General features: G+C 45.0%; 9 protein-coding genes across 9 annotated transcripts; 3 read left to right on the top strand and 6 right to left on the bottom strand.

Annotated features, from left to right (window-relative positions):
* The first annotated feature begins 19 nt into the window (after window positions 1-19).
* V1512DRAFT_222772 (CCR4-Not complex component, Not1-domain-containing protein) lies at window positions 20-5,654 on the top strand. The gene is made up of 4 exons (XM_066913747.1): window positions 20-789; window positions 839-3,320; window positions 3,368-5,237; window positions 5,289-5,654. The coding sequence occupies exons 1-4, from the start codon at window positions 344-346 to the stop codon at window positions 5,543-5,545; spliced, it is 5,055 nt and encodes a 1,684-aa protein (XP_066772674.1). The 5' UTR covers window positions 20-343; the 3' UTR covers window positions 5,546-5,654.
* A 70-nt stretch (window positions 5,655-5,724) lies between these two features.
* On the bottom strand, window positions 5,725-8,298 carry V1512DRAFT_246695 (uncharacterized protein; the record flags this gene model as incomplete). Its single annotated transcript, XM_066914443.1, has 5 exons — window positions 5,725-5,761; window positions 5,810-7,692; window positions 7,745-7,855; window positions 7,908-8,057; window positions 8,110-8,298. The coding sequence occupies 5 exons, from the start codon at window positions 8,296-8,298 to the stop codon at window positions 5,725-5,727; spliced, it is 2,370 nt and encodes a 789-aa protein (XP_066772673.1).
* A 242-nt stretch (window positions 8,299-8,540) lies between these two features.
* On the bottom strand, window positions 8,541-11,429 carry V1512DRAFT_252276 (Piwi domain-containing protein; the record flags this gene model as incomplete). The annotated part of the gene is made up of 6 exons (XM_066914707.1): window positions 8,541-10,402; window positions 10,453-10,827; window positions 10,877-10,951; window positions 11,000-11,108; window positions 11,161-11,268; window positions 11,391-11,429. 6 exons carry the CDS (start codon window positions 11,427-11,429, stop codon window positions 8,541-8,543), a joined length of 2,568 nt encoding a protein of 855 aa, XP_066772672.1.
* A 370-nt stretch (window positions 11,430-11,799) lies between these two features.
* On the bottom strand, window positions 11,800-13,362 carry V1512DRAFT_260411 (uncharacterized protein). Its single transcript, XM_066915858.1, has 4 exons — window positions 12,827-13,362; window positions 12,372-12,777; window positions 12,213-12,325; window positions 11,800-12,167 (listed from the first exon to the last, which is right to left on the bottom strand). The coding sequence occupies exons 1-4, from the start codon at window positions 13,031-13,033 to the stop codon at window positions 11,898-11,900; spliced, it is 996 nt and encodes a 331-aa protein (XP_066772671.1). The 5' UTR covers window positions 13,034-13,362; the 3' UTR covers window positions 11,800-11,897.
* On the top strand, window positions 13,251-13,669 carry V1512DRAFT_236196 (uncharacterized protein). Its single transcript, XM_066914112.1, has 2 exons — window positions 13,251-13,472; window positions 13,521-13,669. The coding sequence occupies exons 1-2, from the start codon at window positions 13,306-13,308 to the stop codon at window positions 13,612-13,614; spliced, it is 261 nt and encodes an 86-aa protein (XP_066772670.1). The 5' UTR covers window positions 13,251-13,305; the 3' UTR covers window positions 13,615-13,669.
* V1512DRAFT_260407 (uncharacterized protein) lies at window positions 13,597-16,163 on the bottom strand. The gene is made up of 3 exons (XM_066915857.1): window positions 16,072-16,163; window positions 14,287-16,019; window positions 13,597-14,240 (listed from the first exon to the last, which is right to left on the bottom strand). The coding sequence occupies exons 1-3, from the start codon at window positions 16,073-16,075 to the stop codon at window positions 13,653-13,655; spliced, it is 2,325 nt and encodes a 774-aa protein (XP_066772669.1). The 5' UTR covers window positions 16,076-16,163; the 3' UTR covers window positions 13,597-13,652.
* Window positions 16,164-16,266: 103 nt separating this feature from the next.
* Window positions 16,267-17,994, top strand: V1512DRAFT_260406 (PXA domain-containing protein). Its single transcript, XM_066915856.1, has one exon. It carries the CDS (start codon window positions 16,317-16,319, stop codon window positions 17,871-17,873), a length of 1,557 nt encoding a protein of 518 aa, XP_066772668.1. The 5' UTR covers window positions 16,267-16,316; the 3' UTR covers window positions 17,874-17,994.
* V1512DRAFT_260405 (uncharacterized protein) lies at window positions 17,869-20,415 on the bottom strand. Its single transcript, XM_066915855.1, has 2 exons — window positions 19,539-20,415; window positions 17,869-19,490 (listed from the first exon to the last, which is right to left on the bottom strand). The coding sequence occupies exons 1-2, from the start codon at window positions 20,355-20,357 to the stop codon at window positions 17,946-17,948; spliced, it is 2,364 nt and encodes a 787-aa protein (XP_066772667.1). The 5' UTR covers window positions 20,358-20,415; the 3' UTR covers window positions 17,869-17,945.
* A 351-nt stretch (window positions 20,416-20,766) lies between these two features.
* On the bottom strand, window positions 20,767-23,556 carry V1512DRAFT_205480 (nucleotide-diphospho-sugar transferase; the record flags this gene model as incomplete). Its single annotated transcript, XM_066913359.1, has 8 exons — window positions 20,767-20,865; window positions 20,914-21,632; window positions 21,888-22,666; window positions 22,785-22,875; window positions 22,925-23,003; window positions 23,056-23,094; window positions 23,144-23,460; window positions 23,505-23,556. The coding sequence occupies 8 exons, from the start codon at window positions 23,554-23,556 to the stop codon at window positions 20,767-20,769; spliced, it is 2,175 nt and encodes a 724-aa protein (XP_066772666.1).
* Window positions 23,557-23,832: the final 276 nt, after the last annotated feature.

Raw genomic sequence — 23,832 nt, 5'->3', positions numbered from 1 at the left:
GAGACTCGCAAATCTTTGTGACGCGGTGTTCATAAAAGTCTCTTCTCAATCAATTTATTTAGAAAAGATTTTGTTCTGGTATAATCCCCGAGATCACATGGGTGACCGGATCTGACTATCTCTATACAATATTCTTATTGCGCTGTTCATCTCTCCCTAACAGCGGTCGCATTTGATTCTATTAGTTGTTCCCCCCTCCTCCTCCTCCTCTTCGTCTCTCTCCTGATCTCTCATTCATTATATCGATCGCAACTTCATTTTTTTCTCACTAGGTGCTACAACATAATAATTTATTTACTTTCCATTACTGCAGCATTATACAATACTTACAGCACCACCAGATATGGCAGCAATTGAATCGAAAGAGGATCAGTTGGATCCATTGTCTAAATGGATCGCATCGTCAGCTGGTCCTGCTGCATTGACTGCAGTTCAAAATCTTGATTATGAATCTAGTCTACTCGTGAGGATCGCAAACGATGTCACTGATCCTGAATTACTACATGACTTTGCTCAGTGCAAACCATACTTCTTCACTCTCGATCTATTTTCTTATCTCGCTAGAAGGGGCCAATACCCAATGCAAAGCTTCATCGATGAACTACTTGCAAAAGATCAATCGGAGTTTGTTGCTGCTATTCTAAAGTTTCTAGACGTAAAGTCAGCGACTGAGTACCAATTGCAGCAGCAGCATCAGCATGATCCACAGACACATCCTGACCCTCGGCCAAACATATTACCTTTGCATGTTCAAGTTGTTCATGACCTTTTGCATGTTTTGCTGACACAGTATGCATATCATTACAATTTATATTCCTTTATTTTAACGTTTCCTTAGAACTATTTCGGCTGAGCTAGGTGAACGATGGGAGATTGTACAGGCTCAGTGCATTCAAACCTATCCACGACTAATCAATTTTGGACGTGGACACGACGCAGCAATTCTAGCCAACAGTAACAGCACTGGGTTTTCTCCTGAAGTGGAGAAACAGATGAAGTTTTATTACCAGAAAATGTACGAACAAGAAATGAGCATTAGTGAGGTTATTGGTTTGTTGCAGAGTCTTCGGGGTTCAGAAGAGCCTCTAAAGCAAGACGTTTTTGCTTGTATGGTGCATTCGCTATTTGACGAGTACCGATTTTTTCCTGACTATCCTCTCTCGGCTCTTGCGACCACTGCTGTTCTGTTTGGTTCCATCATTCAATTTCATTTGGTAGAAGATATGCCTCTTGCGGTTGCACTTCGTTTTGTTCTGAAAGCATTAAAAGAACCCCCTGAAGCAAAAATGTTCAAGTTTGGATTACAAGCTCTCATGCAATTCCAATCTCGTCTCGAAGTTTTCCCACAGTACTGTGCACTGCTTCTACAGGTCCCATCATTAGAGGCGGTCCAACCACAATTGATGAGTAAGCTCCGAACAGTTGCGAAACCAGATGGTGCGCTTGATGAAGAATCAGTCCAGATGCACAATTCTGGGTATCCACCAGCGCCACCACCGCTTCGATCTTTGCATTTGGATTCTATTAATCCCACCGAACACGTCGCGGAGGATCCAAACGAGGCGGTTCAGGATAAAGTTTTGTTTATTGTCAACAATATTGCCCAGAATAATGTCGAAGTTAAGTCGATCGAATTGAAAGGCATTCTGGAAGAGAAGTATCATCAATGGTTCGCAACTTATTTAGTAGATTCTCGTGCCAAGCAGGAGCCAAATTATCATGATATCTACATCAGAATGCTTGATACAATCGCAGACAAGCAGCTCAACAAGCAGGTTTTGCACAACACTTACGCCAGCATCATATCGCTTCTAAACTCTCAGGAAACGATTCTGTCTTCTGCTGAGCGGGGTCGGTTAAAAAATCTTGGTTGTTGGCTTGGAATTTTCACAATTGCTGCAGATAAACCCATCAAGCACAAGAACATCTCGTTTAAGGATCTTCTGATTGAAGGATTCGACACAAACAGGTTAATTGTTGTTTTGCCATTTACGTGTAAGGTGCTGGAACAGTCGCTCAAGTCTCGCATTTTTAAGCCACCAAGTCCCTGGTTGATGGGCATTTTGAAGCTGATGGTGGAACTTTACCAATTTGCAGATCTTAAGCTGAACCTTAAGTTCGAAATTGAAGTTCTTTGCAAAAACTTGGACCTTGATATGGCCACTCTCGAGCCCTCAACCATCATCCGTGACAGACCTTCCAGAACTGATATACTGACTACGCTCAACGCACCACCGTCTGCTGAGCTCAACCAAGATTTTGACAGGCTCAGTATGTCTGCTTACAATAATCGCATCGACAATCGTCTTCGGCAGTCAGATGCGGTGAGCATACAGTCATTAGGCTCAACGTATTCGCAAGCCGCAACCGCATTTAGCTCGCATCCTGCGTTCAAGAAGCTGCTGCAACTTGCTATTGAAAAGTCTATTCGCGAACTCATCAGCCCTGTTGTTGAGCGCTCGGTCACAATTGCTCAACTTTCTACCAAAGAGTTGATTCTGAAAGACTTTGCGTTAGAACCTGATGAAGAGAAAGTGCGCAAGGCAGCGTATAATATGGTCGAGTATCTGGCAAGTAATCTTGCTTTGGTGACTTGCAAAGAGCCATTGCGTCACAACATTAGCAACAATCTCAATGCTTTGTTGCAATCAAGTGGTTATGCTGAGTCGTCTTTTGCGCCTGAGGTTTTGAGTGCTGTGATCAACGATCACTTGGATGCGCCATGCAGTCTTATACAGAAAGCTGCAAGTGACAAGGCAAAGGCAGACGTTGATGAACTTCTTGCGCCTGCGTATGCAATGAGACGGCGTCACAGAGAGGCGAGATCTGGTCAACCGTTTGTGGATCCCCAAGCCTCCCGATATGCTCTCTCGCTTCGCGATCCGTTTCGGTTAAAACCTCCTGGCTTGACTAGACAACAACTTATGGTTTACGACGACTTTGGGAAGTTTAAGGTGGGTGGTCTCGCTTCTGATAGCGGACAGGCCAATCTTGATTTTCCTTCGATCGACTATCCGAACGCAATGTCACCTCAGTCTCATTTCCCACAACCACAGCACCCACTACTCGCACAGATTCAATCTCCAGGTTTAATGCCTTTGCAACCAAGCCAACAAGTTACTTCTCAAAACCAGCAACAGCGTATGATGCCATTGATGCAACAGCAGCAGCCTAACCAGCTGGAGTCAGTTCTCCATCAAGGTGCGCAGCAGAGCCATGGAATTGATAATCAACAGCCGTTTGCGTCACAGCAAGACATAGGCCGTGCTGGCCCGAATAAAATGGCTGCTGGCGTGGAGCAAGCAGTTCAATCTATGCAGGTAAATAGCATTTGCGGTACAGGAAAGTATTAATCTAATTATATTAGTCTGCTCTCGATGCTTTGCTCAAGCTTATCAAGGAGTCACCTGAACCGTCGTTTGATTCACTGCCAGCTGATGATAGAATTAAATTGACAGTCACTTCTATTTTATCAGCTGCTAACAGGCACGCTGCTCGTGATTCGGTCGTTCACAAGACTTCACAGCTCACAGTCAATGTACTTTTCACTGTCGCGCAGTCACAGCTAGCAAGAGAAACACTGGCGTACCTACTTGCTCGTCTGTGTGACCTGTCAGCAGGAACGGCAAAAGAGGTTGTTTTGTGGTTGCTCCACTCAGACGACGAGCGCAAATATAACGGTCCCGTCATGATCACATTGATGAAGATGGGCTTGATTCATCCGCAAGAGCTGGATGTCAACCTTGCCAAGCAACTCCAGCCCCAGGTCCGTCGGCAGTCTGCTGTTGAATTTGTTGTGGACTTGATTCACGAATCGACACTTGGAGAATCGCCTTGCGCTTTGCGAACTGACTTCACATTATGTCTGGAAGCACTGGAAGTGCTTGCCTCTGATCCAAATAATCCCGATCCTGTGGCTCAACAGTTGATGGCGTCGTTTGAAAATGTGATTCCTTCTGTGACTGTGTCGCCTGATGATGACACGTCTTCGTTGAAGGATCAAATGAAATATATTTTCAGTGAATGGATCCGCTTAACACAACATCCTGCACAGAGCGAGAAAATGCTGTATGTGTTCATTTATCAAATGTCTGAACACGGTTTACTCGATGACACTCAATATCTCGGCATATTTTTCCGCTCAGCTTTAGAATTCTGCCAGGAAGCGTATGCGAAGGATTTACAGGCCAGATTACAACATCCAAGCTCGGTGATGCCACCTAAGGACGGTATGATTACTGTAGATAATTTGGCCAAGCTCGTTGTCATGCTGTTCAAGATCCATGAAGAGAGCGAAGAGATTAGCAAGGTTCAGTATCTTCGTGGAATCATGGGTGTGTTCTGTCTGGTTCTTGCGCATGCTCACGAGACAGAGGCAGAATCATTTAACAGTCAGCCGTTCTTCAGACTGTTTTCTAGCATTTTGTGTGAGTTGGCCGAGGTCGATGATACCTATGTTGAACAGAAAGAAGAAGCTCTGATGATGATGGCTGAGTTTTTCAAAGCTTTACAGCCACTTGCTTTCCCCGGATTCACGTTTCCCTGGATGACATTGATTTCGCATCGCATGTTTATGTCGAAGATTCTTCAGCTAGATCAACGAAAAGGGTGGCCCTTGTTTGCCAATCTTTTGGAAGCATTACTCAAGTTTATTGACATTCACGTCACTGAATTGGAATTGCCCGACAGCATTAGATTTATATATAAGGGCACTTTACGGATTGTCTTGGTCTTATTGCATGATGTGCCTGAGTTTCTCGCACAGTATCATTACGCTTTGTGTAACGTTGTTCCAAGCAGCTGTATCCAGCTTCGAAACCTTATCCTTAGCGCCTTTGCGCAGAACATGTCTTTGCCAGATCCATTTGCACAAGGATTCAAGATGGAGCGACTCCCTGAAATCAACCAGGATCCAATAATTGCGACAGACATTGGCGAGGAACTGCAAAAGCTTGGGCTTAAGAAGTTCATTGATGGGTATCTTCAAGCACCGAACTCGTCTCGGATATCGTTAATCCCGCTTCTTAACGAACTTACGACCAAGCCCCGGCCCGAACTTGGACTGGGCTTCACGACAATTTCAACGAACATTGTCGCCATGAACGCAATTGTACTTTATGTCGGTATGCAGGCTATTGCGAGTGCGCGAGCCAAAGCACCTGATGCTCCTGTTTTCAACCCACATTCTAGTCATGTTGTGTTTTTGACTAATCTCTTGCTTGAGCTGTCACCAGAGAGTATGCTATATTGATTGTGATGGTAGTGCAAAGTATTAACGAGGTTTACAGGTCGCTTCTATTTCTTGAGCGGGGTGGCCAACCAGCTGAGATATCCAAACAGCCACACATTCTATTTCAGTTCCTTTGTTGTGTACCTTTACAATTCGGCTCCACTTGGCCCGCAACAACAGGACATCCAGGAGCATATTGCGCGTGTAATTTTAGAACGATTAATGTGTCATAGACCACACCCATGGGGGCTTATCATCTCGCAAGCGGTGTGCCGTCAGGATGTGCGTGTACGTGTACCGGGTTTGCTCGAGTAGCAGGCTATGAATTTCGCTCAGGTGTGATAGAAAAATGTTTTATATGAGAGCACTGTTTTATTATCTTCCAAGTTGTTTTTATTATTGTAATATATTGTAACAAAGTTAACTACTTAGTAGTCTTTTCAAATAATCAGCATGTCATCCAAACAAAAGCCGTAACTCCAATGATAATAAGCTCAAAATCGTATGCGCGCGTAGCTTGAGAGCGCCATTCTGATCAACAGTTAGTATGCTTAGAAACACGTCTGACGAAAGACTTACTGATGATCCATGTAATCGTCATACCTGTCTTCAAAATTTGTTGAGTAATTCATTTTAACCACATCACACCCAACAGCATTCCATGGCACGGTCGTGCCGACCACGTTACTGCACCCTGTAACGATGATCTTCTTGACCGCACTCGGCGTCAGCACGGCGTCTGGGTGCTCGGCAGTCAACAGTGGCACGTCGCTCATGCTGCCAAGTTGGTGATCGTCGAACTTGACCGTGCACACGACCAGATCTTCGAGTCCACTGTCGGTCACTTTCGTGACTGAGACGTCTAGGTAGCGCAGCTTGCGAAGCGGTCTCAGGGCGCGGAGTGTGGAGTCCGTCACAGTCGAGTTGTAGCCTACCAGGAGGACTCGCATGTTTGGAAACATAGCCGGGATAAGCTGTGCAATGTTGAACGGCGCCTCGGCAAAACTGTAGCCGTAGGATTCAGTGTGCCTAAGGAAATCCGACGAGTGGGACGGCGGCCGAGATGCAAAGTCGATCTTTGTACAGCCATGCAGGTTGAGTCTAGTCAAGTTTTGCGAATCGCAGCGCGCAAGTGCGTCGATGATTACGGACGCAGGCAGGCGGCTGTGCGCGTGATTAACTGTTTTCAAGTTCCGATACTCGTTCTGGTCCTCAACCACGTCGGCACTAGCGTCTACTTCAACTTCTTCAAAAAACACGTCCATGTATAACCTGACACCGTCTTCTGTCCGACAGCTACGTAGACCGCTTAGCGTCGGCAAGAAGTTCAGCGACAGTTCTTGGCACGTAGACGGTAGTAGCGGTGCTGGCAGAATTGAGCTCCAACTGAAGTCAACTTTTTTAAGTTTTGGCGTCAATTCCATCAAATTGAGTCGTGGTCGGCGCTGTTGAATACCGCTGATCAGAAGCGAGCTCTTGTTCGTGTTGATTTTGACACAGGTTAGTTCTTCCAGTTCGGGAAGCAGCGACACGACACGTTCCAAACTTCGTTGCGATACGCTGTAATCTGTTGATGGCTGGACGTATGGAAACTCGCTTCTGGCCGGTAACGATCTTCCGAGTCGTAACACCTTCATGTTACGATGCTGTTCATATACCCGGTTATCGTTCAGCAGCACCACGTCTTCCACACAATCCACAATGTCGTAACGCCCAAAACATTCCAGCACTTCTAATCGCGGCAAGCGGCCCTCTGCAAGCAGGTAAATGACTTCAGGCGCGTTCTCCATCCTGACACATAGTTCACGCAGCTGCGCTGCAACCATCCAGTCTTTGTTGGGTACGAGCATCCATAATTTGAACATGCAGGTACAGAATCGCAAAGTCAGTGACCGCAGATTCTGCACGTCCCTCCTCTCCAGAGTGAGCACCTTGTGTTGAGCTGAATAGCCATAAAGCAACAACTGCGCACACGAGTCCGCGTCTCTGTACATGACGTTCTCCAAAATTATAGCAGTAACGTATCCCTTTGACATCTTCACCAGCGCAGCAAAATTCTCAGCAGATATCGGCCATTTATGTTCCGCAATCTCTAGAACCTGCGCCGACCGAACCAGCTGCAGAATCATACTGTTCCACGATCGCGAGACCTGCCGCAGTTGCATCCATTTCAACACCGGTATCTCGTCAAGTATCCGGCTCAAAATTTCAGGCGGAAAATGCTGTAACGGGTCTTGCAAACCTCCGGTGGAATCATGGTCTGCGTCTGCTGGTTGATTCCCAATGGACTGCTCACCCGGCCGACTCCCGCCCAGCGGGGTATGTACTAACCTCTGTAAGATTGACGTCACGTAAGAAGTCATTGACAGCGGTCTGCTAAATTCACTACTTTCCTGATTTTGGGGTGTTGCCATGTAATTCATGTTCCAAAACTTTGCTGCTTTCAAAAGCACATCCAGATTCTATATCCTGAGTCAGCATTCAAATAGAACACTGTGATTGAAAAGCAATTACTTTTGTAAGCGGGTACTTAAGATCTGCATTCTTTATGCCTTCACTATAGGCATCCATCGCTCGTCTGTACTCATGTTCTTCCTCATAAGCCTTCCCAGCTCTAATGTACCCCTATTGAAATCAGCCCTGATCTAACAACCACAAAGTGCTACAACTGTCGTACAATAGGATTTCTTGGATCAGTATATACCAATTCCATTCCATCCCGTAATGCAAACTTATATGCCCCGAGCTTCATGGCTATCGTGGCCCGCACGTCAAGACACTTCACAAAATCGCAGGCAACACCCATCGTCAAATGAGCGTCAATCGCCTAATTAATTGTCAATTGCGTACGCATAGATCAGTAAAATTAAAGTACCCACTTTTGAATACGCAGCGTACGCGCTCTCATAGAACCCACGCTGTATCAGATCATCAGCCCATCGTTGAAACGCTTGACCTCGTCGTTTATCCGCTGTAAACAGATCGTCGCGGTACTGTTGACTCTCTTGTTCCCAATTTATGGCCTCACGGATTAGTGACACTCGGTTTGAATCAAATATCCCTGCCATTACGGCTTGAACATCACTGTCAATCTAAGGTGCCGTGAACTTAGTACTATCTCTAGATCGTATTTTTTCCCACGCCGCACCAAAAACTGACCCCTGTAAGTTACCCCAACTTCTATACCTGATAACTACTCTACTACAGCCAATCAATCTTTACTCTGGAATCTCTATAAGTATTGACTGAAATAAATCGCTAAATAATCTCACACCCTCACGTTACCGAAAGCTAAAAATAATTCACAATCTTAAATAAACCACATGGAACCGGCAATACTAGCATGAAGAGACTTTACATCCTTAACTTCTGCAATTTCCTCACTGCCACCAGTACGTCCGGACATCATCGAGATTGAATCATCATCTCTATGTTCTTCGTGGATGCGACCACGCTGTCCAGCCAAATGAGCGTAGTAAACAGGAGGACACAGTGAGACCGATGTTGTGGATCTTGCGTAAACATAGCACATGTTATATACAAACGACTGGAATAAATCAACTGGCATTTGATTTTCGTCATGAATAACATGATAATGAACAGGTCTTGCTGTTCCCTGAAGAGCCATGTGAGAAACTAAGTAGAAATCATATTCCGACGGGTGTGTAATATCACGTTCGACAATGGAGCCAGGCACAACATTGCCGTTACGATCTCCTCCGTTTCTGGATGCAGGAAACATACGGGAATGATGGCGCTTAGAGCAAATTGTCACTGTGATGAAAGGTTTGTAACTCGCTGACAATGAAGCACACGCCTTTTTGATATCGGCTAGCTCAGACTCGATGATTTGACTATACTGGCCTTCAGACACACCATCTCGGAAATAAAAGATTCTATTGGGCGCAGCGCCTGTATTGTTTCGATATTGGCGAAGCAATGTCGTGACAAACACCTGCATATTACGAGAGTTGATGATTTCAACACGGTGCCCGTTAGTGTTCACAATAGCAGCGTAGCGCGATGCATTCGCATCAAGTGATCCGACCATTGAGGCAAATGACGCACGGCCAGAACCAGGTGCAGGATGAGACACATCGGCGCCCAAGACAATGGTTGCCTCCTTACCTGCCAAAGGGAATGAGTTTGGTGCCAGGTAAGTGTTGGCACCGCCAAGCTTAGCGTTCACCTTAAGATCAACATTTGAGCAGTATTGAGGCTTTGCCTGCTCGACATGTCGAAGCTGAACGCACTGGGAACAGATACCAAGACCAATATCGCACGCAAACTTGATGGAGTTATAAGGCTCGGCCGTCTTGTTCATCAGAACAAAAAGCAAAAACTGAGGACGCTTTTGTACAGCATTTCCAGCAGCATTGAAAATCTCACGAACATTTGTCGCCGCATCCTTGCCAGAGTTTGCATACAAAATCGGGGGTGTCATTTGAGTGACATCTCCACCTTGACTTCTGTGCACGTTCACAAACTGGCGAACGAAGTTTTGGACCATCTGAGTAGGAGCTCTACGAGAGTCGGCAAAAACCATAACACCCCATGACTCCAGTTTCTTAGGCAAAACAAGCTTCTGACCCATCAAGTTCCATCTTCCACCCTGAGGCACCATCGCGGCTTGCTTAGAGCCATTGCCAAACTGGACTGTGGGATTGGGCAAAATACGACCTTGTGTAGTGATCATCTCAGGCTGAATGTTCATGTTATATGCCCTGAGAACGGGGTCGTGCTCCCAGTCAAGACTCTTGACGTTGTCGCGAATGGACTGCATGCGAATATTTGGCTTCTGTGCAGTAAACTTGATCATATCAGCAGTTTGACGGTCGCTAATCTTGTAAGGGTATCGCTGGCCTTCACGGACAAACGCAAGTTCAATGGGAAACATAGCATTCTTGAGACCCTTAATAAGGGGCAACTTGGGGTATTTCAAACGAATATTGTACTGCGTCTGATAGTACTGAGCAACGCTGATAGTTTGGCCCTCACGGTCAGTGAAAGTGGTACGATCAGCACCTTCATCAGTGAAACCGTCGACAGTGTACGGCTTGCGCTCAATTTCGGGACCACGGTACTTAATAAAAAAACTGAGCTTTCTCAAGCGGCGCAATTCTCGACGTTCTCTGGGATTCATAATGCGATTCACAGTATCCTCTTCAGAGCCTATCAAATCCTCAATTATTGTACAAAAAGCAAATTTTCAAATCGCTTACGCGCTCCAATAAATTTGCCAATAACCATAAGCATAGGTCCGCTGGACCAGAAAACAGTTGAAGCAACATCGACGTTGACAGTCAGCTGTCCAAACGAAGTTCGGACAGACTGGAAAATACCTTTCCAGAGTTCAATACCGCCGTCAAGCTCAGCCCTACCGACATTGTGGTAAAACGAGTTCTTGATGGCAACAAATCGCTTGGAAGGGCTTTCACGAAGCAAATGATCCAAGAAGTTGATGGCAACCAAAACCTCGGTATCCATGGAGTAGCGGTTGTTGACGTACTCGTTGAGTACCTGCATCGACACGACGCTACTCTTTCTCATTTTGACGCGATGTGTGTTAGTCTTACCGTCAGCACGAGAAGGGCGACCTTGCAGCTGTCAGTTCATGACTTCCAATATCTTGACTATTCCACCTACCATTGTCCAAATCAACAATAAGATTGAGCTCATCACCGAAATTGAGGGGACCACGAGACCAAGCAAGACGATTTCCTTTGATAACGATCAGCAACGATCGTCATATCAAAATGCGACAAATACCATCAAAAATAATCGGCTTTCCAGTTTCACCCATCTGCTCCTGGACAGAAGGATGATTCCAAATCTTCTTGATCAATGCGCGCTTATCTGCACCGCTATTGACTTGAAACTACATTTATTTATTAGATGATATTTTGATGAATTTGTAAATCGGGATCTACATCGTATTGAACGATCTCAACATCAGGGAATGATACAACGCGGAAGTGGTTCACATAGAATGGAGTAGCCTGTCCAAACTTTCCATAGCCAGGTCGCTTTGCCAATTGCTAAGGAAACATTAGATTTATTACATTCATTCAAATTAGATTCAGATTATTCTACTCCACGATTTCAGGCACTGCCCATGTATGGAAACATCTGATACTATAACAACACTTATGATACGCACCGTCAAGGCCAATGGACTCTCATTAGGATTCAATGACATTTGCTACTGGCTTTAATTAGGATCTTTGTAACAAAAGTAACAAAATCACAATATCAACCTGTAAAATCTGCCAATTATGACTACCCTTTGGATCAAGGAGTAGGAAGAGGAGCTGCGACATCGAAGTTACCCGGACTCGTAATGTTTATCAAGGGCGTTGTGTCGTTTAATTAAGCGAAACGCAAAAACTTTAAATTGAGCGATCCTGACTAACACAGTTCAAGCCCCTTAACCGCTTACAAGCTACATTCATACTTTCATATCCCAACACCCCAACAGGAGGTCAAACCCATCCACGCGCTAAAGGCAGACCCAACCCGAGAACAGCAAACCCTTACAATGCTATTGTTTTACATCGTCATGCTTATGTACACAGCATATTGTATTCACAAATTAAATTACATCGTCATGCTTATGCACACAGCGTGGTACACAGCATATTGTATTCACAAAATATAAATTAACAATTTAACTTATTTTGGTCTTCGAATCAATTTGAGCCGGTTCAACCCAATGAGATTTTAAACTGGGAAAAAATCTGCCAGTCATTTTGATGTAATCGTTGTAAACGGGATACTTCTGACGTGTAATATACTCAGTAAAGGTAGTTGATCCTTGGAATAACACTACATAACCAATTGCGCCTATGATTGTCCAATTGAACCGTTCTCCAATGACATATAGTGACCATAAGTAAGGAATTATCCATACAAACTGTTCAGCAATGAAATTTGGGTGCTGAACATAGGTTAGTGTATCTTTCGGCCGTCTACTGTAACTTACTCTTGAATATTTAAATGGTCCAAACGCGCAGAATCCCCGTTCTAATTGAGCCTTTGTGTATTTGCTGGAAACATTACCGGACGCTTTGTATTCATGCTTAGCCGACTGATAATCTATAGTGTATTAGTTGTGTGCCATGCATACACATATAGAACCTACCCCATTGATATTCGTCTGACACACCCTCAATGCCAATCACACAAAGTAAAGCGGCAAGGAAAAAATATTCTCCGGGCATTAAGTCTTTGTGCACGTGGTCGGTAAACAGTGCGGCAGGAGCCGTGATGTTCAGCAGTAACAGCAGTTGGATGATACTGATAAATACTAAACTAAAAACTATAAACACAGCCTTTGGTATTTTGCTTCTTAGAACCTGCCAACGGTAATCTTCCACTCCATTGTAGCCACCTTTGCGGGCAAAGTTATAAGTCAATCTGACTGACCAAATCAACATTGCCGAAGTGTACAGCAATTGCCGAGTCGACACCATACCAAACTTAAGATAAGTGTAAACCAGATAATAAATCAATGTCGAGGTTGGTAGCATTGACCACATGCGGTCAACCTTTCGCGTCTATTAGCAACAGATAAATCTAAACCTGACTTTGATCTACCTGTGAATGCTCATTTCTAGCAGTTCCTACCACAAAAGTATAAATCATCATCAAGACATGAATCGCTAACGCACTTGTATACGGATGAGCAGCAAAGTAGAACTGAGTTGGGCTAATATCTCCGTGTACAAACTTCTGCGTCAACGCCCACTGGGACCTTACATATTTCTCGTTAACGTTTAAGTACTGAAATATGGCTGAAATCATAATAAAGCTTTTGTGCCGTTCTAGTTCGACATTCCTTCAGATCGAGCAGAGCAGCTATTCATATAAACATTTGGATTTCTCAACGTTACTGCAGATCAATTCTCCACGCGACTCTTTGCTCGTACTTTCCTGCTAACTGATCGCGTGCTCATTGGTAAACATTGAGCCGCATCATGTCCGGGTAATTAAATCACTCACTCTGCAAGTTCTTATATGAGTTGCACTCAAGCTGTACTGTTCTGAGACTTGGCTGATGAGGACTTCAATATAGAATGTTGGGTGACGAGGCCATGTACTCGATTGATGATATTCGACGGATAACTAAACAGAAAGATCTTTCGAACTGCGTCATTCGCGAGTATCTTCACTTTGACTGTGACATCCCGGAACTAGTCTATGAATTGCCAGAGTGTAGACCATTGATACGCTATTTTGCAGTGTAAGTTGTGCTTTACAATCACGACAGAAATTTGCTCATGCTCGATAGATGCAGAGATTCTAGACGCGACAGAATGACGTCAATAGAAATTACAAACACGGAGAGTCTAAAGATAAAACCCGCCAGACTACCGACTAAATAACTGGACCATGCGATATGATTTGTACATTAATAAATATATTACACAACATTTTCAAGTTTGGTTTTTCGCTTATGCATAACTCTCTCATCTTCGGGGTTAAATCCCGCTTCGGCAGATCCAAACTGAGCCCAAGACGGCGTTTTAGCAATGTAGTCCATCGGTCCAAACTCAGCTCCAGATTTCAGAAGCTCAAAAAATTTAGCATAGTCGATATGAGTGTACCAATCGCCATCAAGTTGGAATCTTTTTTGCGCAATAAGAATACAGCAACTATGAGCATGCTCTGCAGCAATATCATAATCAAGACCCAAATCTTTGATGGCCTGGTTAAGCTGAACGACAAAATCTCTAACTTCTTCATAGAACGGAACGTTAGCCATAGTGAGGCCGTCTTTAGAACCGCCGCTCTTAAATGCAGCACCAGGTCCAGTTGGTGACGAAGTCGTGCCACAGTAAGTGACGCCTTTAACCTCGACAAAACATGGTCGGGCTTGCAAAACAAGTCGCGCGTAACCAAGAACCTCACTCGCATTAAACCCTTTGACCAGGGTAAGTCGGAACACAGTGCGTTGTTCGGATTTCGTGTGCAAAATATCAAGACATTCGTTAAATCGTTCCCAGAAGTCCTACACCGGTTAGTCTCATAAGCTATGCACGAAGCACAACACTTACCCTGTGTAGTGGACGATCAATCCGACGCAATGACTCCTTGTCACTGGCATCAATAGACACATATAGTTGCGTCACCCGTTTCAAAGTTCTTAGTTGCTCTGGATGCTGGGCGTTGCACACTAAGAAACTTGAAATATTACGCTCGTGTAGCATTGACGTAAACTCGTTAATATGAGGATAAAAAATAGGTTCACCGACCAGACTAAGCGCACAATGTCTTACTGTGAATGCTTCGGCGAATCGAGCTGCCTGCACACCCGGAACGCCTCTCATCTGTTTAATTTTTTGATAATGTCCTTCAAGTGCCCCCTTCAAAATCACATCTGGAGGATCGACTTGCCATCTCCAAGTTGTACCAACAGGATTAGTACCATGTCGCCAGCAAAACACGCATTTATTTGAGCAAGATAGGGATGGCGTGGTTTCCATGCATAAATGCGATCTGATTCCATAAAACGCAAATTTATAGCACGATCCTCGTCCACGCAACGCTGATTTTGTCCATCTGCAGACCTTGACACCTGAATGACTTCCGACAATAGTATAGCCTTGCTTCGTCAAGGAATTATAGGTAGGCGTGTTTTTTCCCACCATTTCCTTCTTGACTACCTGGTTTGGTTTAGAGTTCTCAATGATCACTCCCATATCTTCAACATCCACCACTTCCTTTGAGTCTGTAGTCTTTGAAAGTTTAACCGTTGAAGCTGGTTGCGCGATATCAGTCTCGATCTCGTCCTGTGCTTCTTCTGCGCCTTCGTCGTCTGAGTCAACGATATTGAGCAGTTCACCTACACTAGCCGGATCAGCAAGCGTACGACTTAAATGGTCAATCCATTCTTCAAAAGACTGCTTGGCATCGTTCTTCACATCTCCGGTTCCAATTGGGAACGCACGAGGTGCACCAAGTTTGCCCAAATATTTGTCCAACAAAAAAGCTTGATAGCAGTATTCATCTCCGTCATACCCTTCCAAATCTCCCAATCCAAAAACAGCATATCCGCCAAGTTTACGTAGTGGCCGCGAGTCAATACGAAAGTCGTTGTAGGTTTCTTTCAATGTCTCAATAAAAAAGTCAAGTGGAGACTCTGTTGCGTAAGACGGCACAACAAAAAGATATACCGCGTCATTAAGCGACTTTGTAGGTGTAACGAAATACGTATCGAGGTCGTCAAGATAATCAATGTTCTGAGCAATGACTTTTCGAGATTTGAGGGCTGGATTTGTAGTGAGAGCAGACTCAAGTGCAGCTGCGTACTTTTCGCAAGTACCAGTCAGTGTAGAATAAAATATGTAGATTTCTGATTGTGTAGGTAGAAGTCGATTTTCAGCTTTTGCTAGTTTTGATTTTCTTGTGAACACTTTGACGTTTCGTGCCTTCCGCGACGATGTCCCGGATACTTTAATTGTATCAGCAATATTAGTATCATCGAATACAGCAACTGTGCTTCTCTGATCGCTTTCTAAATCATCTTTGGGTAATCTCACGGTCTTGTCAGTCTTGTTGGTTCTGTAATTATCTTCTTCGTCTTCGTCTTCATCCTCGTAATCTGATGAAGGCAATTTTAAATTTTTTTCTCGGCGTCCTCTGGGCGGCACAGTCGCCCGAGGCTGATAAAAGCAGTATTTCCAGTACACGTAACAAAAAGTTGCTCCAATAATCACGGGAAACCGAATATCATGCCAAAGTGAAAGTATCCGACTGCTTCCAGTCACTAACTGCGTGTCTGCTACCCCTTGATAATGTCAGAATCAAATAGCACAGATATAATTTAATAATTAAAATACCCATTTTTGCAATTCAAATAGAACTTTTTATGATTTTGATGGAGAGGTGCTTGAGCTTTCACTCAAATTGTCGATTTTACTCCTGAGAGATGTGCAAACTTAAAAACTTATTTCGCATTTTTGTAAAATGCATTTAAGCTTTATGCTGCTTAAATACTTTAAACCTCAAGAAATCATTTTGGAATCGTCGAGTCCAGTCATTTCCGTTTACACATTCATATTCACAAAGCACTCAATTGTTATAAATGTCAAATGCGAGGCGGCATGCGCCTGCCACCGCTTTGAGTGCGACTTCGTCTATGAATTCAAACTCAGTCGCCGCTGGACATACCTCTTCGTCTGCTTCGACTACACCATCAACCACAGCTGATGAAGCCACTATTACTTTAATTCAAAATACTCTGATACCTGCACTGGCATTACAAAAACCTTTGGAAGAGACTTTACCAGCATTGACATCGTTTACTGCGATTGATGTCGAATTATACGCATTCATTGCGCTGATCTTGCGACAGTTCGTTCAGGGATGGTATTCAAAAGTCACAGATGATGAATTGTCAGACAAGACTTTTGTTTATGAAGTAGTACATGTAGTGGCACACGTCACGAGATCAATAGAAGAACGATTGCGCAAAGTCGAGCTCGAGCTGCTACTGTTAGACGACATCCCATTTGTGCTCGATGCCCATCTACGTGATTACCGACTCGCAAAACAGAAACTCGGCACAGCATATGCAAACGGTAAGACGTTTGAAGAAATGTTTCATGCTTTACAGCCACATCCGGCGCTGGAACCTGCAAAAACGTCGAAAGTGCCGGCGCAAAACGGACCGTTTTCTCTTGACGACATTGAACGCAAGTTCCTAGGTGTGCTGTCAAAAGGCATATTGGCTGTTTTGTTACCATCAGAGGATTTAGGATCACAGACTGAGCGTACGTTGCTGCGGTCTCTACTGGCTGAAGCCGTACTGTTTCGGGTAATTGACAAACTGAGTGAGCCGTTCATGGTTCACGAGATTATTTCTACTCTGATAGAAAAGAGTCTGAAGAACCGACCACCGGCAGAAAGTTCAACGACACCAGTCGGCCTAAGCGATGAAAAGAAAGAACCAATGACAACACAAGTCATCGATACCACGCGCACATATATATCAGCTGCGCTTTCATTTTTCTCTCTGCTCCAAGCGGGCACACTTTTCCTTGTCTCGTTCGCAAGATCACCACTACCAGAGCATCCGTCAGGCAATCCCAACAAAAACGTGCCAAGTTCACCACTGCTTACGATTGCATTATTCCCTACAATTGCGCGGCTACTCAATTTGCCATCGCGCCAGCCGTGGCTCATGTCGACCATAGAATTGCTAGCACTGCCGTTGGTGTCTTTGCCTCCAGGCAGTATAATTGATCGGCTACTATCCCACTTTTTCAAAAAGTACATCATGACTGTGCAATTTGTCTGTAACGTGCTTGCTGTTTCTAGACAGACCCTGTTCCCAAACAATGGTGACATGGCTCCTCCTCGCGTATACCCAGACGATGACGAGAAAAGGAAGATTTTACGCCGAGTGAGCGACAACATTCTACGGGTAGTTCCAGCCAGAGTCCAAAACCAGGTGTTGGGCGATGACGCAATGCAAGGTGTCGAAGCGCTTCTGTCGCCGTTTGAAAACAAATTCGCAAACAAGCACCTGTTGTACTTCTTGTTTGACATGATCATTGTCAAAGTATTGCCTGAGCTGGCTGAACAGACACCGGAAGAGTTGAAAAAGTGGCGCTTGGGCGAAGACGAGCGATATGTATGATGTAAATTATATTTTGGGCGTTCGGTTCTACTGTGTACATAAAGGAAATTCATGAATTCATTCTTGAGCACATTATGGGACATACAGTCTAGAAAACGATACTACATCGCGCCGACAACACACGCAGCCTTTAAAGTTTCGTAGTGCGAGACTGACTCTGCAGTCCTCACAAACCGCAAGACATTTGCATGGCCATAGCACAACGTTACGTTGCGCCGACTGACATACCACACATAGCGAAGGTCTGTATACCGGGTCTTCTGACTCGTTCTCTGCAAACGGATCCACAGCGTTGGCACCTAAATTGACTGCACTGCTCCGTCTCCGCCCGTTAATCAGCGAAATCAAAATTGTATCTTCGTCGGAATCAGACTCAGAGTCAGAAGAAAAATCTCCTTTTGCCACGGTTTGTTCATACTGCACCATCTTTGCTCGAGTCACTATCTCATTCGCAGACAAGTGCGCAACCATGACTCTAGCCAACTGTCGCTCCTCCTGCGTCCTCGGCATAAGCAGACTCGCGAGCGACATGTCTGACATCAACTCTGGATACAGCTCGGCACCATAATTTTGAGAAGACGAGCTCGCAAGCACAAGCTCTCCTGCCAATTCGTCTTCACTGTCGTCAACAAAGTCATCGTCCTCTTCATCAGCGTCGAAATCGCCTGAACCATCAAAGTCTCCTGACCCATCTTCGTCGGGCAACTGTGCGCCTTGTAAAAACAGTGCGTAGTAATCGTCGTCAGACAAGACCTTGCTGATTGCTCGCTCAGAAATTTCAGATTCGTTGTTTGTCAGTTCCCTAGCGACACTGTCATTATTATCATTACTATTTTCACCAGATTTGCGTTTCATTCTAAGCACTGCTTTCGCAATAAAATTCCCGCACGTCTTAAAACTCCATAAAAGCAATTTGTACGCCATTCGTAACCTGTAAGCCATGACGAGCCGACTCATTCGACTCGGTTTTCTCCCTCCGGCACTTGATGCAAGACCGATTCCATTTAACCCAGCACCAACGCGCAAATTATGATTTCCATATCCTGATGGCGCACTCGCCAACATACTGTCTTTGCGATGATGATGGCTGTGCCGTCTGCCACGTCGAAGTTTTTGCAAGGAAAACCCAGGTGTATGGTCCCGCTCATTTTCGGTTGAAAACGAAAGTCGATCGCGTAAACGTCGTGATGTAGACATACTACTTCCTACTGTGCTAATTGTTGTATCGTTTATGTATTCAAATCCGGGCCGGCGGCTGTATTCCAGCGCTTCAATCCAGGTAGTCTCAGGCACCGTTAAAGTTGGGCCTTCGGCCATGTACGTCGCGTCCGCAGCCGAAGTCAGCACCAAAATACCAAGCTTAAGAAGACAAGAATAGAAATCTTCAGACAATGAAATATTGACGGTACGAACCGAGGACTGAAGCTCGGATGTGCCGCCAGCAAAAAGGGATGCAAGTAGATAGATACTTCCGCAAAGTATAATCACGTAGAGTACGATCAAATGAGGAGTAAACCCGATGACCCAGACAGAAGGAAAAAACTGAGCTCGTCCATTGAATGTAGACACTGCAAAGTAAATCAACGAGGACATTCCAAAAATGGATGAGGGTATAAGCTGTATATTGTCAGTAAGTCTGAAAAGTAAGTGAGCAACACAACTTACTCTATAGTTCTGCAAATCAAACACTGAAATGACCAAAAGAGTAAGATAGTTTAGAGCCCAGATCAGCGAAATGACAAGAACTTCGACCGACGGTCGCTGAGCCGACTGTGCTTCTTGGAACGCAAGAGAGTATTCAAACAAGGTCATTCCAGTATCTGGCGACGGAACACGGCCTTGTAAAGCCGAGGCAAATGTCTCCACAAAATGTCCAGTACAGAACGCCTTATACAGGTACCACAGAATATCAGGACCAGGGCATTTATCTTTATTCAAATCGACAGCATAGTACTCTGGGATGTATTGTGATAACGTCGGCGAGTAGCACTTTAACGCTGTCAGTAATGGCCCTGTCGCGCGCACCAGTTGAAATATCGCTACTGCACGAATCAGTAATCGAGCTGACGCAGGAAGCGAATGCGGCCGTCGAACCGAGGCAAACACGACTGTCCGGTTAAGTACAATTGCCATGAGCATACACAGCAATGCGAACGGCGAAGTCAGGTACGCTACAAATGTTCCGATTCTCCGGTCTGGAATATCGACCTCTGTGGTCTGCTTCACAATGACTGTCACAAGACTCTGCGTAATCCGAGCAAACTGCGCAACCAGCGGCGAAGAAGACGTGCTCACGGTCGACAACACCGATTTAGCCGACGCGGTCGCGATGGCGGCGGCCACAGTCGACAGTGGTCCAGCTTCTGTAATATTCGTCAGGGCCGATGTCACAGCAGTGACCATCGGCGACGAGAAAACATCACTAGAAACACTTGATAAAGACATAAAGTACTGCTGATCTTGAATCACTGCAGCAGCGTCCATTGCCCTTTTGTTGATGGCCAAGTCACTTAAAGGACAACTTTCGTGTGGAGTGGCTTAGTCCACGATAGCGGCTGTCAGTCACGAACTTAAAGCTTTTAATCACAGATTAAAGGGTTTAGTGTTAATATTACTTTTATTACGAAAAGGCTCAAGTTGTATACATTGAAAGTATTTAAAATACGATGAAGCGAAATAGAAATTAAAATTACATGTCCAACAGTAATAGAGCCAGAAAAACAAAACTTTTCAAGAACTTTTTTTTGTTCTCAATCAAGAAATTAGATATATAAAAGAAGGTAGAGCTGATTGAGACTGGCTCATTTTTAAAGTATGCAAAGACCAAAACCAAAGAGAAATTTACAAATTTCAAAAATACCAAAGACTAACTATGCAAGTCAAGAATGCAAAATTATGATTCCTCTTGTTCTGCTTCAGCAGTCGCTTGCTGCTGCCTGGCTAGAAGAAGTGAAGGCATGCTTGCTAGCTCCTCTAACTTTTTGAACGGATCCTATCTCATTAGTATACTGATTCGATGTCAACCCAAATATTAACATACCCAGTATGTTGGTTCATCATCTTCACTTTCATCACTTTCTTCTTGTTCCATCGTGTTACTCGAAGCTCGATAAAATGAACTTCTCCTCAACGGTGCCGGAGAAAAGCCATTACCGGGTGCCAATAGACCGGTCAATGACGAAGTTGATCTTTGTCGCCCTCCAAAAAAAGCTTGTGAGACTTGATTGACGTAGAGTTGAATGTCCGGATCTCTGTCCCAAACATTATATGCAGTTGCGGACGATGTCGCAAGTACTTTTCGCGGCGTCGGTGAGGCCATTATTGGCGACGGCCTCGGTGGCTCTTCTGGCTGCTGCGTGTCAGAAAACTCAAGTGACTCCAGCCGTTTTAAAACTAAATCTTCCGCCTCATCTTCCGCAAGCTCTTCTCCTAAATCCTCCTTACTCTCGTCCGTCACCTCTGCTTGATCTGTTCGGTCTGCAATAGTTTCAGTCACACTGAAACTATCTTCTGGGCTAACTTCTGTTTCACCTTCAACATCCACAGAGTCGTCATCACGCATATTGCTACTAAGCATATCCTCTGTATCATCAGTCTCAATTAAGACTTCTGGCTCTGGAGAAGATAGTAATGGAGAAAAAATTTGTTCTAGAGGAGCAGGGACTATATCCTCTAGAAACGATCTTTTGGGAGCTGGAATTTCGCGCATTTCCCATGGAAACAAAGGTGGTGGTGGTGGACTCGGCATCCTCGGAGGATCTGGCTCAGGCACGTATGGCTCGAGTTCAGATTCAGTAATGTAAGACTCAGGAACAGGCTCGGATTCAGCCACATACGGTTGATGATACTCTTCTTGATACGCCTCTTGAGGATGATACTCCTCGTAACGGTATTCCTCATGATGTTGCTCCTCATGATGTTGCTCCTCATGATGTTGCTCCTCATGATGTTGCTCCTCATGATGTTGCCCTTCGTGATGATACTCCTCATGATGATACTGTTCCGGTGATGGACGGTAATCTATATGCGATGAATGGTACTCTTGAAGCGGCGGGTGATATTCTTCTTGTGGATGATATTCCTCATGATGGTATTCCTCTTGGTAAGGCTCATTATACGCAGGCGGTGGGAACATCTGGGCTTGCACAGGAGTAGGATGATGAAGTTCAGGTGGCGGATGAAATGGTTCATGACACTCTGCTGGTGGTGGAGAAGGAGGAGTAGGCTCACGCCGAGGAGGCGTGGACTCGCGTGGAGGAGGAGGAGGAGGCACTTTTGGAGTAGGGGGGAGATAGTACTCGTACGGATGGATGATAGGTGGTGGAATGAAGACAGTATCAGTACGAGGATCATACGGTCTGTCCCATGAATTTTCATATGAAAATGCGGGCAATGCAACAGCTTCACCACCAGACGCCATTGGTGGCTCTGACTCCGATGGATTCCATATCGTTAAATGATGAAATGATAGCGGTTCAGGAGGCTCAGGAGGCTCAGGAAGCTCAGGAAGGGATGGTTCAAGCACCGACGTCACTTGCAGCGAGACATCTAGTTCAGGGGTCTGTTCTAGCGCCGGGGGCGTCGCTAAGGGTTGTTTGGCAAGTGACGTGAGCGGGGATGAGTCAAGCGTTGACCACCACTTGCTTAACAGCCTGTTGTAGAGATCTGCAGCTGACGTGGAGACATTGAAGTCAGGCGACGAGGAGGGACGGTCACGCTGCCAAGGCTTGGGCAATCCAATAAAGTGCACGGCCTTCACGTCAGGGGAGAAGCGCGCAAACGAGGGGAGATATCTGGGTAAGGGTCAGACAAGATTCGGGTTAGGGTAAAGATCTGAAAGAGATTGCGGGGGGGAGATAAAGCGCCACAGCAATCGGAAACAGCCTCGCGCGAATTAGGAAAGCAACATACTCGTAGCCCGTCGAAGGCGTAACATTGTAGAGAAAGGGCAAACGCGTCCATTCAGAACCAAAGTATTCGTTCAAAAGGCCTTGATCACCGCCTGATGAAATGTTAAAGAGTAAAACAAAATTATTTCAGACTTATTGTACCGTCAAAGGTTTCGCCGGTTTCTGCAAGGGCATACAAGCCTTCGAAATCCTTGCTAGATGGAGACAGAACCATAACACCCTATAACATTTATTGGCAATCAACTTGATACAAATATACTGTAAAGACATACGCTGTTAAAAATATCGGGCCAACCTGCATCAGGACAGGCCTAGATATTACGTGAGCCAACTTCTTAATGCAAACAGCTGCCATCTTACAGCTAATGAACCAGCCGCCAAGAATAAACTGTCGATATTTGCAAGAGGAAGAACGTCTGCATCAAGATATACTATTCGGTCAAATGCGGTTTGATTCCATAGCAATATTTTTGTAAATGTTAAGATGAGATCAGGTCGACCTAAAGCCTGTAAATTGCGTGGTGCCGGGTTGTAGACAGCCGGAACACGCAACACCAAGTTAAATGCAGATTTAACGGCATCCATAGTATGATCAGAAAGACCATGATCTAATGCAAGTAGAACTAGCGGCCTTGAAGTTCCAGAAGCACGTAGAGCCTGAGCCAAAGCCAGACAGCCTGAGTTGTTAGCAATCGGTAGTTGCGGAGGAAGTGCACATTACCAGGCAAGTACGAGTCGGACAGGAGGAGCGAGAAATAAGCCTCGTTGACCATCCTGCCGGGTGGTGCTAATAGTGGAAAATTGTAGTCGCGAGAAGAAAAGTTGTGCCTTGCCGACGACATACACAAGGCAAAAAGAGAGACGTTCAGGGCTCGGACGGGCCCCATTCGCGGTAGCTTGAACTATACGAGTCCCGGGTTCGGATTTTGTGCTGTGCCTCTAATTTGCGTCGTTCGAGTGACGTCGTGCAGCAAATAAGGTTCACACTAATGCACCAATCACCCTATGATCGAGAACTAGACAGAACTTTATCTAATAGTACTAAACCC

Source organism: Lipomyces arxii (genome assembly GCF_038497795.1).
Source record: "Lipomyces arxii strain Phaff 12-163 unplaced genomic scaffold V1512scaffold_4, whole genome shotgun sequence".
In the NCBI taxonomy this organism is placed as follows: domain Eukaryota; kingdom Fungi; phylum Ascomycota; class Lipomycetes; order Lipomycetales; family Lipomycetaceae; genus Lipomyces; species Lipomyces arxii.
The sequence above is the reverse complement of the archived record's forward strand: the minus strand, read 5'-3'. Positions and strand labels throughout refer to the sequence as shown.